This window comes from Diadema antillarum, unplaced genomic scaffold (assembly GCF_040938485.1).
Source record: "Diadema antillarum isolate AM-2024a unplaced genomic scaffold, OU_Dant_1.0 scf00000211, whole genome shotgun sequence".
Lineage (NCBI taxonomy): Eukaryota > Metazoa > Echinodermata > Echinoidea > Diadematoida > Diadematidae > Diadema > Diadema antillarum.
The window spans coordinates 1206319-1221625 of NW_027271100.1; the positions used below are offsets into that span (position 1 = coordinate 1206319).

The 15307-nt window shown below is 38.3% G+C and overlaps 1 protein-coding gene across 1 annotated transcript; it reads right to left on the minus strand.

Moving 5' to 3' along the window:
* Positions 1-1065: 1065 nt before the first annotated feature.
* LOC139724308 (uncharacterized) lies at positions 1066-14037 on the minus strand. Its single transcript, XM_071635450.1, has 9 exons — positions 13659-14037; positions 12632-12745; positions 11785-11943; positions 7978-8111; positions 4709-4808; positions 4036-4136; positions 3084-3265; positions 2433-2573; positions 1066-1320 (listed from the first exon to the last, which is right to left on the minus strand). Exons 1-9 carry the CDS (start codon positions 13899-13901, stop codon positions 1202-1204), a joined length of 1293 nt encoding a protein of 430 aa, XP_071491551.1. The 5' UTR covers positions 13902-14037; the 3' UTR covers positions 1066-1201.
* Positions 14038-15307: the final 1270 nt, after the last annotated feature.

Genomic DNA, 15307 nt, shown 5'->3' on the forward strand with positions numbered 1-15307 from the left:
ACAGGGTCTTCTCTAAGTTTGCACATCTGTTCACACTGGCAGCCAGACTTTTCGATCTTTAAGTTTGAAGTTTGGGCCACTAGTACGCGTGCACACAAAAAAAAAAAAAGAAAAGAAAAAGTGCGCCATCTAACAGCTGGTGATTGTGATGTCATAATGCACATGTGTTCATCACAAGAAAGCGCACTTGTCAGATGCACCATCCACCAACAGATAATGGATTGATCATGCAACAAACCTCGCAAAGTTACAGTTGCTAGCATCCCTACTGCCTGAAGATCGAGAGGATTGGCGGGGTATAGGAAGCATCCCTAGATTGAGTGGGAAGTTTGGTGGGAAAGTTCACAAGAAGTTTGCAGCCACATTGGCAAAACTTATTGATCGTTAAGAGTGCAATCTTAAACTTCCTGATCTTTTTGCCTGTGTGACTGGCAACATAATCACACAATTTACCCATCTCAGCACCAGTACCTCCAAAGGCCTGTGATAGTCCAGTATACAACTTTGTTGTGAGTGGCTATGACCAAGTTACAGTAGCCTGTCGAGGACGAGTCCTGAGTATACTTGGGCAAGCATCTATGGGAAATGCATGTTGTAGCAAAATCAAATCGTCCTCAATTAGTTAAGGATGTCCGGGCCTGTTGTTGGACCAGAGAATGCACTGTGCAGTCAGTTATACTTCTGTTGGTCCATGGATAAAAAAAAAAAAATAAATAAATCATGATTTGTGCCTACTATATCACAGGAAAAAAAATACATAAAAAAGCTCCATGGATCCTTTGTTGGCACAACAAATACAGGAGAAGATATCTAATTGAAAATTTAAAAGGACCCCTGCAGCATCTATCCAGGGAGGTGTTTCATCAACGTTTGTCGGCGCTGACAACTTGAATCCCCATAGTAACAGTCAGTGACCAGAGCATCTCAGCCGATCAAAACCAAGGATTTTGCTGAAATTGGTCAGTGCCGACAGTTGTCGGTGCTGACAAGCGTTGATGAAACACCCCCCGATCTTCAGAGCATGGAATAAAAGTGTGACTATCTCTTGTTGACCACCCTCTTGACCTCCCCCTGACCAATCAATCCTTGGCTGTCCATAGCATAATACAGCGATTCACAATCATGGTATGTTTTCTTCTCTGCATCGAGAAACAATGATATGCAGCATTAACAGTCATAAGTTTGCATCAAAGCTATACGTTTAGTGATCCAGAGGTGTCTTGTCTGTTAGTTCCATCCAGTCATAGACTTTGTTTTCTTCTGCGCTCTTTGCTTCCATCAGAGATTCAAACGTGCCACTGAACACATCATATGCTCCACCTACAGCAGCACAGCAGGAAGAAGGGAAAGAAAAAAGATTAATTCAGAAGACAGACGGCAAAGATTATCTAGAGAAGGTATAAACTGTAAAAAGTAGTTACTTGTACTAGAATTTAGACTCTGACATGCACTAAGAGTAGTAATTTTGCACATGTAGCTTTACACACATGGAGGCACAGCTTTTGTCATAATTTTTTGTTACTCTTCTGTTATTTCTCTCTACTTTTTCTTTTTTCAAAACAACAACAAAAAGAAACAGTGAGGAGCTGCAGCGCCCCAGCCCCCCCCCCCCCCCCCCAGTTCCGCAGCCCCTGAAGCGGTCATACATTCTGTACTGTGGTCAATACAGCCCCAATGACATTACAAAATCTACACATGATTGTGGTAGTGACACAAAGAAAGTGAATGCATTTCAATGCAAAACCAATAATCAAGAATACAGGCGACTCCTGTTAAAATAAAGTCCACGGGAAGGGCGGTTTTCTTTCATTATATCAAAATTTCTTTATATCCACACAACTTAAGTGTATAAAGGTATCTACATAATAATTTTTGGCCTTGAATTTTACTTCATTACATCCAAAATCTTGTTGCAACCATACTTGTTTTAAAGGGAGTGCACCGTATATAAAAGCTGGTGCTAGCAAACACTTTGGGTCTGCTCAGGCGCTCTAAAGTGAACCGAAGCAAACCAAACTAAAGCTTACCATACTGAACTGTGCTAGATTTGGAGCGTTCCAGCGCTCTGGAGAAATTGTACCTCGTGTATTATTTTTATAGAGGGTCACACATTTTTAAACAAGAAGGTCATTCACCTGGCACGCTCCAACTGCTAACAGATGTTCTGAACAAAGAGAATGAACTCTTTGCATTATGACGCCTGTGCATGATACGCGCATTCTTCACATGCAAACTTTTGGCCACACTTTTGGTACCCTTTTGGAGCACACTGGGAAGTGGTCCACTTTTGGCTCGGTTCAGATTTGTACGGTACAGTGTTCAAGTACTCCTCTTGAGCAGGTTTGGTATGGTTCAGTTTGCTTTAGCAGAGCATCCAAATGAAACCTTTGTCACCTTGAAATTGATAAGGGGTAATAACTCCACACACACACCTGTATGTACGAAGAGAACTTTGTTGCCTTTGAATCGCTGTGGTTCTTCTCGCAAGAGGCGGATCAAGTGGTATGTTGCCTTTCCGGTGTATACTGGATCCACAAAGATCCCAGTTGTTTTTGCAACCTGCTCAATGCATTCTGAATACATAAATAAAAAAAAATGAATCGTTTATAATATGCAAATAGTGTGATATTCTTGAGTACACTTCCTAATGGCATTCTCCCCATGTCTTTCTCCATCATGCCATCCCATAAGACGATCTCAAAAGAAAATTTGTTTCCATTATGGGGGAAATCCCATCCAAATATGAGTTAGTCTGATTAAAAAAAAAGTAAAATCTTATGAGTTCAATGGTTAAAATTTGACTGAAATCGGAGGAAAATAAGGAAGTTATGATGATTTGAAGTTTTGCTGATTTCTGCAAAACGGTTCTGCAAAACAGTTAAAACATCACAACCTACCATTTGGGAAAATTGATACTACAGAAAGGGGACCATCTTGTTTCTGGTGTTAAAATAATGACTACTTAACTTCTCTCAGCCTCAGACTGCTGATGAACCCATCATAATCAAAGGTAATGATCACATAGAAACAAAAATTTCGTAGATATGTCAGACTTTGAGGTGGGACTAATACCCAAATCTTACCTAGCTCTTCTGGCTGTGAAACACCATAGCCAAGACCTTTCACACCTTCAACAACATCCACAATGTCTTCAGACCTCAGCTGGGTTGACCCCTGACCTCCCTGTATGCCAAGCTTCTGTAGAATCAGGTTAATTTCTTCATGGAAGTATCTAGCATCATCACACACTGCCATTCCATGGATCCTGAAACAGAGAATCATACCAAGAGGAAGGCAAGTGTCATTTTTTTTTCTTCTCTTTTTTTTTTTGGGGGGGGGGGGGGGGTGGGGGTGGGGGATGTTCAAACCGACATTTGGGGGTTGCACTCTCAGTAATGATGTGATCTAGATACACACTGCATAGATCATCGTTTGGTCTGCAGAAAGGAATGAAACTCTATGAAATCATAGTTCATCAAATTAGCACATTGGATGAAGTTTGCGCATATGATTTTCAATATTCATTTGTTTCCTGTTTTTTTTTCATTCCGTTTAATACTGTATATATGTGTTAATCATATGCAAGTAATTAATTTCAAGTTTGTGAAGTAAGCTTTGCTCTTTAATTTCATGAATTTGTAAAAAAATATTGAAAATAATGTCCTGACATATAAAACGAAATAATGTTTCACTTGAACTTCCATTGACAGAGTACAAGTCTTGATGTTGTCCAAAAATGTGTGGATGGGAAGACTATTATGATTTACAAGATACTTTTTTTTTTCAAAATTTTCAGAGAGTCCTTTAGGTCCAGCCCTGTGTCGTTTAATCACGAATAAACATTTGTTTCAAACTGATATCTACTGTATTTGGGTGAGGTCTCATTTTATTTTTCTTTGAAATAATATCTGATTGATGAAGAAGATCCTCTGAAACATCTCTTGACCATTGACCTTCCCTCAATTAAGAGCATTAAAGTCTTCTTACATCTATGAATATTTATCCACACCTATAAGGATCTTCTAGTTGACTCACTTCAGTTTGCTGCCGGTAAGGTAGTTGCCAATTGCAAGTCCAGCCAAAGATCCACTGCTACCAGTTGTTATGACAATATCTGTGAACCGGTCTTGCACATCCTAATAGCATGTCGGGTGACAAACACAACACTGATAGTCCCACACCATCATTTTCATGTTGGCAGCAATGCCTTGTGGTAGCTCTATTTGTAATGGGATGGGGGAGGGGGTTTGGGATGAGAGTTGCCATGTAAGAAACAGGCTCATGTATTGGCTAACAGCAACAAATTAAGCATGTACACTGTAACATGAAATTCCAGTTCATATTGTGCCATTTACCTCAAGAAGTACACTGTATATGTTACACCAGCAAGATGCCACATACTCTGCGACACATTTTAGTCTGGTTTAAATCAAATGCTATCTGCAGGTATTATGTGATGAAGCCAGCTTGCGAGGAGTGCTAAAATTATGAAATAATGACAACAGATACACAATTATACATCAGCTGAGTTATTACTAGAGTCTTGACATGTTCATTGGTTTATTGCAATGTTTTAGTTTTCTTCTCTTTCTTGCCCCTTGTATTTGAAATATTCTACAATACCTATGAGATAGCACACTAAACTTTGAAAATTGAATTAATGGAACATAACAGGTATACTATGGCATACTGATCAGATGAAAATTACCTGTTGTATGAGTTCTTCAAAGCACTGAATGTACCCATAGACACCTACACTGTTGGATCCTCCTATTGGAATTTGGTAGGCCTTCTTTCCCTGTGAAGTTCTTCAGAAATTTAATGCAATCAAAGTAATAAAAGGATTTAATTAACCTGGTTATCCCAATAATTGAGTTCTCTCCACACTGTTGCAGTTCTTCATTTTTTGCTACAGTATATACACAGGATTGTACAAGCACAAGGATGCATGTCTTCAACATAAAAAAAAAATGAACAAAATGCTTAAAGGGACTGTACAGTACTGGTTGAGGTAAGGGATTCATGTTTTGAACATTTCTAAGTGAGATAATGAGAAACCTCCTATGAAATATGAAAGAGCATGTAATTCTAAGAAGAATTCAACATTTGTTTGATGAAAATTGGTTTTGAAATGGCTGAGATATCCAAAAAAGTGATAATAATAAAAGGCGACATGCCACAACTTTAATATGATGTCTTTGTTTCACCTTGTTTTTGGATATCTCAGCCATTTCAAAACCAATTCTTGTCAAATAGACTTTTGATACCCTTTAGAATTGCATGCTCTTTGACATCTCATAGAGTGGTTTCTGAATATCTTGCAAAATGTTAAAAGCTATACCTCGACCAGAACTGCATACACCCTTTAAATTCAGATTTACAAAACGGATGTACATCATATTCATATTTGCATCACATATACTGGTATTGGGAAGAAAAATGTAGGCAATCTAAGGAAACATAAATGTAGGCAATCTAAGGAAACATAATTTATCATCTTTCAACAATGTGTCACATGACAGAAATACAAGTATTTGGCCTTCATTAGACACCCTACATCAGCAATGATATGAAGTCTGACAGAAATAAGAATGCCTGCATGTCAAACTGATCATCCAGAATGAAGATACCCTGATCTTCCACAACCCTTGCAAAACTAGAAGCACTCGCAATCGAGCACATGTATCCCCCGAACCTGTCTCCCATACTCCATCTGGATTACTTTTTAGGCCAGAATTTTGTATGATATGGCAACTCTTGCAGGATACAATAAAATCCAAATAGGTGTAGGTGTATAGATTTGACTATGATTCATTTTCATACCAAATTTGAAAAAAAATCGGTCAAGAAACAAGGCAGAGTTGCACACACAAGCAGACCCTGTAAAATTTACCTTTTCATGTATAAAGACGGAACAAGCGAGGGCGCCACCACCAAAAACAATATGGGCATCTTTATTTCACTATAATGCACCTTTTTGCCAAATTTGAAGAAAATCTGATAAGAAATGTGGCTGATAGAGCACACACAAGAAATGAGCATTTGCATCCAAAGTCGGAACACTGAGGGCGCCATCACCACAAACTGTTGTGTCCTTCATGTAGAATGATCACCCATACTCCTCCCTAGCAAGTCTGAATAAAATCTGTTGGGTAACAATCAAGTTATTGCATAAATAAGCACTTTTGCAAATTTTGACATGATCAAGATGATCTTTGACCCTGTAAAAGGTCAAACAGTGAGGGCAGCATTACCAATAGGTATAGATGCATAGATTACATACCATACATACCATATTTGAAAAAAATTGGTCAAGAAACAAGGCCAGCGTCACACACACAAGCAGACCCTTTAAAAGTTACCTTTTCATGTGTAAAGATGGAACAAGGGAGGGCGCCATCACCAAAGACAATAAGCATCTTTGTCTTACCATAATACACCTTCATACCAAATTTGAAGATGATCGAAGAAGATCTGAAGCCAGTAGAGCGCTCACAAGCAGACCCTATTGAATTTACCTTTTCATGTTTAAAGACGGAACAAGAAAGGGGGCCATCACCAAAAAACAAAAGGCGTCTTCGTCTTACCATAATACACCTTCATGCCAAATTTGAAGATGAAAGAAGAACTGCAGCCAGTAGAGCGCTCACAAGCAGACCTTATTGGATTTACCTTTTCATGTATAAAGACGGAACAAGCGAGGGCGCCATCACCAAAAACAAAAGGCATCTTTGTCTTATCATAATACACCTTCATGCCAAATTTGAAGATGATCGATGAAGAACTGCAGCCAGTAGAGCGCTCACAAGCAGACCCTATTGAATTTACCTTATCATGTATAAAGACGGAACAAGCGAGGGCCCCATCACCAAAAACAATAGGCGACTTCGTCTAACCATAATACACCTTCATGCCAAATTTGAAGGTGATTGGAAAAGAAATGCAGCTGGTAGACTGCTAACAATGAAATCTCTGTGGCGGCGGCGGACGCGGCGCGACGAGGCCAAATCCATAGTACTAGTATCCTCCGAACTCTGTTCGGGGGATACAATTAGTTCATGAAGAGGGTTGTTGGATATAGATAAAGAGTTCTCCAAACACATCAAGAATAGATGTTATGCAAAAGCATAGTAAAACGGCTAAATACAAAGTTAATTCTTAGAGAATTCTTTATCTATACTACTCAGCCATTGTCCTCATGTTCACTAGATATGACTACAAGTCGAGGAATCACTGCAGTCATAAGATATGACCTTTTGCCACAAAATGTCACTGACTACTGAATATGATACGTGTATTGCCATATTGTTGACTTAATGCTAAGGACTAATCATGCTTTAGACATGTGTTATGCTATTTCCAAGACATTGCAAGAAAGTTATGATGGCATTAATATAGTCTAAAAGAGGAATACTGCATTATTTCAATACTGAATACTGAATATGATACGTGTATTGCCAAATTGTTGACATGCTAAGGACTAATCATGCTTTAAACATCTGTTATGTTATTTCCAAGACATTGCAAGAAAGTTATGATGGCATTAATATAGTCTAAAAGAGGAATACTGCATTATTTCAATACTGAATACTGAATATGATACATGTATTGCCAAATTGTTGACATGCTAAGGACTCATCATGCTTTAAACGTGTGTTATGTTATTTCCAAGACATTGCAAGAAAGTTATGATGGCATTATTATAGTCTAAAAGAGGAATACTGCATCATTTAAAAAACAATTGTGGTTTATCTATCCATTCTCTATGTGGGAATCAAAACATTGAATCAATCGATTTAGTGATAGCTCTTACAAGACATACATGTAATGTCTGGCCAGCTTATTTAGAGATGAAATATTAAAGTTTTGATCCTAATTTTTCCATTCTGTTCTTCCAACACAATTTTCTCAGAATGCTATTAAAAATGGTGTTAATAATGTAATATTGCATCTGTATGTTCTATACGTTGACGGTACCTGAGATACTCAGTGAGCTGTTGCATTCTTGGGCGAATCTGGGTCCTGTAGGGAGTCTTCTTTGGTATTAAATAAAAATGGCAGCCAACCATTCTATCCATCAAGGTGTTACCAGTGAAGGATCCATTCAGATTCTGAAAAATAATTCATGAAGAAAAGTAACTCAAGATATTCATATACAAATTGAAAACACAAAACTAGGAATATTCCCTATACATTCCACTTTGGGCCTGATACACTTCCACTCAATTTCCACACTGCTTCAACCTTCTCAAGTCCAAAATCTGTAATGTCATTGATATCGTATTAACCCCTTGAGGACAGGTCATGAGCATCCTCAGGCAGGGGTCAATGGGAAATCCATGTTAAAGATAATAATATTATAAAGTTTTGGTACCTCAAAAGTTTCCCTGAGTTTCCTTGTCTTAGTTTGTGTTTCAGGTTAAAGTACCTTTCATATAACTAACACTGTGAGACTTACTCGCCCTACACTGCTCTCATGTGTTAGTAATCATGCAATAATGGTTTCGTACAATACGTGTATATTGATTCTGGCGGTACCGCGTCGAGTCAAACTAACGGCTTGTTCGAATTTTTCAGAGCCCGCCCTGCTCTGGTACGAAACCATTATTGCATGATTACTAAGACATGAGAGCACTTTGGGGTTGCATAGTGCTGCTAGGTATCAGAATGACTTTCACTGAAACTAGCGTAGTCTCAATTCTATAAATGACCCTGCTTTTTTCACTTCATGCCTAAACAGTCACTTCATTGCCAAACATCAACAAATTCAAGCAATTTAATAAACTTAGAATTTTACTATGACTTGTAAAGTATTGCTATAATAGTATGAATTAATTTCTATTCAAGAAAAAAGTGTCATAAAAAATTCCCACATACAGTATTTTGGGTCTTTTGCAAGTACTTTTTACTCAGATGTATCAAGTATATAAGAACTCATAAACACCAGCCAACACAGTATAAACTCCATCAATGGTTTTAATGCACATCAGCCAATATCACATCCCATTGTTTGAAAGCAATTGTCACTTATCATACTGCAAAATATAAATGAATGACTTTGTCATATATTAGACTGTGATTATGAGTATCTGGAAAGCTGAAGGCATACAGCAAAGAAATATTGGGTCATACATACGTTAACAGATACTACTGGTGGTGGCAATATTTCACATTTGACAAAGTGTAACAACTGATAGATAGGCAACTGCCAGGAGACCTGACATGTTTTGTTTAGTTTCAACATATTTCTGAAATAGCATTTCATTACCCACTGTCAGCTCTAAGATCTGTATTTATCTACTACTGACGATAAGTCTGGTTCTGCTATGAGATACACTGTAAATAATACTCCTCAACACTCCATGAGTTTACTGAACAAAAAAATGCAACTCTTATGTTATTTATTTTTCCACCATTACTCCATTAACAAAAAAAATATATATATTAACAATACTTTCCCACAAAAAAAGACCCTAGTACAATTTCGTTCGTATTTACACAAAAAAAATATTGAAACGTTCAGAAGCAATTCAATGAGATAATAACGTTCAGGAGCAGATCAATGAAATAATTATACTAATAAATTCTAGACTCATATAAACACATCCTAGAGTCAAGTAAACACATCCTAGACTAATCTTATAAACCTGGGTGTAACCAAATACCTGTGGTTCAATATTTTACAGTGCGCACGTGTGGTTTTGCTTTATATTGTCCAACAGGGATGGGGGTGAAGTGGGTGAGCAGATAGTCTGTGAGGTATTGCCGAGGTTGCCAGGATAATCGCGATGTCGAGGGTGTCGTCTGGCTGGCAGGAATTATCGTCGTGTTGACAGAGATGCCACCGCTTGCACCGGAGGACTACCGAGGTATGGGAATTCTGTCCAGGTAGTGGGAATTGCCCTCACACTTACTGAGATGCCGTTGAGACTACTAGCGATGCCGTCGAAATAATGGTGATGCCGTCAATATGATCTTATGCCGTTGAGTTACCTGACGGTGACGCCGTCGATGTATTGATGATTCCATCGAGCGTATTTGCTATGCTGTCGAGATAACGATGTTTCCGTCGAGACAACGATGATTCCGTCGAGCCCAGCTCGTCGGAGTTGATCTATATGGGAATATTATGACCACCTCTCATATGACATTACTTATTCACAAGGTAATATCAATCATGAACCCACAGTTCAATATTTCCTTCACCTAAACACTAATGCTCCTGTATAATACCATAATCAATTCTTACACCATCACAGATACCTCTACATACCTACTGCAGAAATTTACCACTGCCATGTATATTATCATAACTCACTTAACATATAAACATGACAGATCATCTCATATAAACTATCTCACAACCAAAAGCCAACTAAAACTGTATTCTCTTAACATACATGTATTATCCATTCCTCATTTAAATCCTTCAGCAACCAAAATTACATTCTAACTTGTCCCATAACAAACTTCTAACTTCATTCGCTTTAAATATGAACAACAGAACCTGGATTGTATTTTCCTGATACAACCATAGAAAACCAAAATACACTGTATCCACAAATATCACTGTAAATTTAAACATTCGACATTCAACTGCTGACTTGGCCTGCCTTCTTGCCAATCTAAAACAAAATCCTATTTCATCATTATACAACATTATTATCCAATCTGGCATACATTATAATCTATACTCTCATATAATTAATTATATAATTAAATTAATATGTGAATTAATTTTTAATTCACATATTATCGTGAACCAGCGAATATAACATGAATCTATATATACAAAAAAAAATAACAATAACGACAAACTCAGAATATTACGAAAACAAATTAATACAGCTACAAAACTACTTACGTCTGATTTGGTGTTCAGACCCTGAAGTAATAGTGAGGAGGAGACTTCAGCTGTAGTCAGTACCTGCAGCATGTCTTGCCCGTGCCCTGCCCTTATGCGTGGGGCTGCTGTGCCATGACTCTCCTGCCTGAAATGCAGCGCTGCGTTGTAGGCCGATCAGCTACCTCTCTACTCCTATCACCAGTGAGTTAGAAGAGCATGTCCTGCCCCGACAGATGTTCAGATCCAACTGATTTTTCCCTCCAAATTTACTACAGTGCTTAAACTGGTTCCAACTAGCTTTCCCCTTTTTATTACCACTCCCTTTTCTTTCAACTGATTCTCCCTTTTTGCTTTAAACCTATCCATCCCAACTATCTCCCTCTAGCAAAATACCTACAGCTGTATTCTTTCCTACCAACTCTCCATTTCTAAGTTAGCTATTCCATCCTGGCTCCACTGAGCCTCCCTCTTTCTTCCACACTGTCCTTTCTCCCTAACCACTTCTCTCCATCTGGCTTACCCGATTCTGAATTTCTATGCTGTTTACTCCTGCTGTCCCCATTTCCCACCTGATGGCTTGCCTGAAAAACTTAGGAATCTCACACATTCCACATTTGCACTCTCAGTCACATCGTGACACCCACTCACTGTACAAAATCTTGACATTTAAAATGACAACTCAAGTCAAAATCTATCTTACCGATATAATATCATCTTGATTTGAAGTGCCACTTGCGCCGTCTCAAAAAAAAAAAAATTCCTGATAGTCCCATCATTGTTGCAATATTTATATATTTGGTTCACGACCAGTTTTAGCCAAAATCCATGGATACCACCCCATCTCCCAACATACTATTTTGTAATACATGTATCAGGTTTCCCTTTTAAGGTCAATGGTGACAGATTAGAACATCTCACTAAACCTTTTGAAGACTTACCACTGTGTCAGATCTCAACAGTAGATGGCAGTCCATACCAAGCTGGCGAGCAGCAACTGCAGTTGTCCGACAGTGATTTGATCTCAGTCCACCGCATGTTAATACAGTATCACAGCCCTGGGACACAGCGTCAGCCAACAAGAATTCCAGCTTACGGACCTACAGTTTTAAGACACAAAATTAAGAAATTAAGGTATTGCCTTATGACAGCATTACAAAATTAAAATTTCAATAAAAGTTTTCTTCAATGGGATAACTACTTCATGCACTGTTTCTACTTTCACAAGATGTGCAGTAAAGTGGCATCTATTTGAAGTGAAAAGAAGCAAATCAATTAAATATATGTGTGGATGACACGAAGGAATCACAGTTAAAAATATTTGAATGATTCTTTTTCCTAGACAAACTAGTATTATATGAGTGCAGTTAGTGCTTGGCCCAATATCAAATTATTATGAACAGCAAGTTCAACTGCAGACTACTGGTCTTGTATTTTTGAAGGACAAAACAATGACAATAACAACAAAACAACGATATGATTGATATCAATTTGTTGAACATGCAGGCATCTAAAGCGTGTAAATATTTTTTACTTTATCAGCAATCAATATTTGAGAACTGACAAAGATTGCTTGCTTTTTCACTGATAGGAATTCTATCAATCGCAAAACCTTTTTTTTTTCTTTTAATAATAATAATAATAATAACAATAATAATAGTGGCTACTTGTATCATCATAAAAAATGTAAGACTAAGAGGTGTGATTTTAAAGTTTAATGAAATACCAGGCATATTTTTCTATCAAAGCTATTACAAGAAAGCAAAAAAAGAAAGAAAAAGGACAAACCTTATTTCCAGAGAGAGAGCTCCCAGTCATATCATCCCGCTTGATAAAGACCTCAAACTCATCTGATGTTCCCGGAAGGCGCCACCTATGAATAGGGGTGTCCAGCATTGCCAGCTGCAGAGCAAGAACATTCACTTGAAAATAGAAAATAACACCAATGGAAAACTCCTCGGATTACATTCAATACATCTCACATGAATTCCTAAAACATCAACAAAACAACCCTACTAGAATATTGATCACAGAGGCCTACAAAAAGGCACTTGCAGGTATCAGCAATTTTAACTAACTAAAATAGCCCGACCAGACGCTGTTAGTACGCTGTGCAAATACAGCAACTGGGCTGTGTTAATATTATATACTTAAGCCCTTGTGGTCTGTTGTAAAATTAACCCTGGGGCGCTCCTTGGGAGTCCTTGTACACAGTTATAAAATGCTTCATGTTGGGGCTGGTCGCAGTTATTGTAAAATATACAAATCTATTGACATTTGATTGCGAAGTTGGTATTGCATCTCATTTTTTCATTGACATGGCTTGGAGGGCAGTCGCGCGCTGCTTCAGGTACTACTACTAGTACTTCTAGGCTACTAATAAATTTAGTACTTTTGTTAAGGTACAAGGTGACGCAGGGGCAGATCCAGGGAGGAACGCAACTGGCGCACGCCCCCCCCCCCTTTTATTTTTTGTTGAAACAAAAGAAAAAGACGGGGGGGGGGGGAGGGGTGCATGCGCCCCTCCCCTTTAATTTTGTAAACGCGCCCCCTCTTTATGGAATTCCTGGATCCGCCCCTGCCCTGTGACATATGATTTATTTACAGACCGAAAGATCGGTCTGTATCTTGTCGGAGATATGTTCCATAGAGACTGCGTCTGGCTTAACGAAATCCCCTTAGGAGAGCCATAAATGCTCCCCCCCCCCCAAAAAAAAAAAAAAAAAAGATTAAAAAAATGATTGAAAAAAAATCCTCCGGACAGACGGATTTTTCTGTCTAATATGGACAATACAGAGCTGAAGTAAATACTGACTTTGATTTTATGACTTGGAACACCTCTCAGATGGGTTGCCCATGATGGAGCAATGTATGGCTCCAGTGGAAAGTCAACTGATACGTGCGATGTCGACATCTTCTTCGAAGCAGAGAAGGCGAAGCTCGTCTTCGTCATCCAACGCAGATGGAGCCACCGCCACGAGAATACGTTGTCGGTGTGTGAAGAGCTACTGCAGCATAGATTTGAATATGTGGGACTGAGCAACCGAAGACCTCGCATTCTTCTCAATACTAATACTAATAGTCAGACGAAGTAGCATCGCAATCAAGCAATGCTATGCACTTCTTAAATTGCAGGTGTATTACGTGAACAGAATAGAAAAGTATCCAAAGTTATGTATGACAAACAGACACCAGACGATTACTAGTATTAGAACTCTTTCGAGGACAGCCGCGCGCAAGCCAAAGCACTGTCAACTAGTGGTGGATGCGATGTGCAACAGCTGAGCGCTGTGTTGTTGTTATTGTTGCGATCATATTAGTTATATATGCAGCTAGCGGTACACGGTGGTAGCAGCAGTTTTGTGCAACTCATCTTGCGCATGACATTACTGGTAACTGACTTGAACTACAAGCTAGCCGTTTGAGTTCACAATGGTCAAGCTACAGGCTCTTTATAAAGGATGCTCTGAGGGACTTTCAAGAACTAGAAGCCTCTGATCTGTGTATGATAATCAACTCGCCTACCAAGCAACCCCAAAGTAACAAAACGTTACTGAGTATTCAGTATTTTGACTACATAAATTATTAATACAAAGATATGTGTAGGACAATAATGATAGATAGGGCCCAAACAAATAGGCCCTAATATCAACCGGGAGAACAATATACATGATATAACTATATTCAGAATCATACTGGTGCTTACAATTCAATTCTAGGTTCCTATACGTATGATTTTCATTACATCCTTTCGTTGAAAATTTGACATGCAACTCGGAATAGGTAATCATTATGGCAGATGTGTACAGTTCTGGTCGAGGTGAAAATTTAAATAGCTTTTAACGTTTTGTGAGATATTCAGAAACCACTCTATTAGATTTCACAGAGCATGCGGTTCTAAGGGGTATCAAAAGTTTATTCGATAAAAATCGGTTTTGAAATGGCTGAGATATCCCAAAACAAGGTGAAACAAAGAGATACTAATAAAGTTGGGGCATGTCGCCTTTTATTATTAGCACTTTTTGGGATATCTCAGCCATTTGAAAACCAATTTTCATCAAATAAACGTTGAATCCTTCTTAAAACTACATGCTCTTTCATATTTCATAAGAGGCTTTTCATTATCTCACTTAGGAATGTTCAAAACATGAATCCCTACCTCAACCAGTACTGTAGGCCTACAGTCCCTTTAAAGCTGCGTCTTCCTTCCTCTCCAGTTCACGAAGTATACTGAATCTTACGTAAAATGCCGTAATTTGCCACAAATCCAGAAAAACTATGCCCAAACAAACGTGACTGTTCAAACAATATAAATGTAGTGCTCATGAAGATTTCACGTAATTAGTTTACCAATCGTAAAATTGTTATAGACTAATGCTTGTTCTTTACCTTCACAAATCAATGGAGCCAGACGTTGGTATTTCTATATTATCATGATACAGAAGAAGAACGAGGAAACTTTAG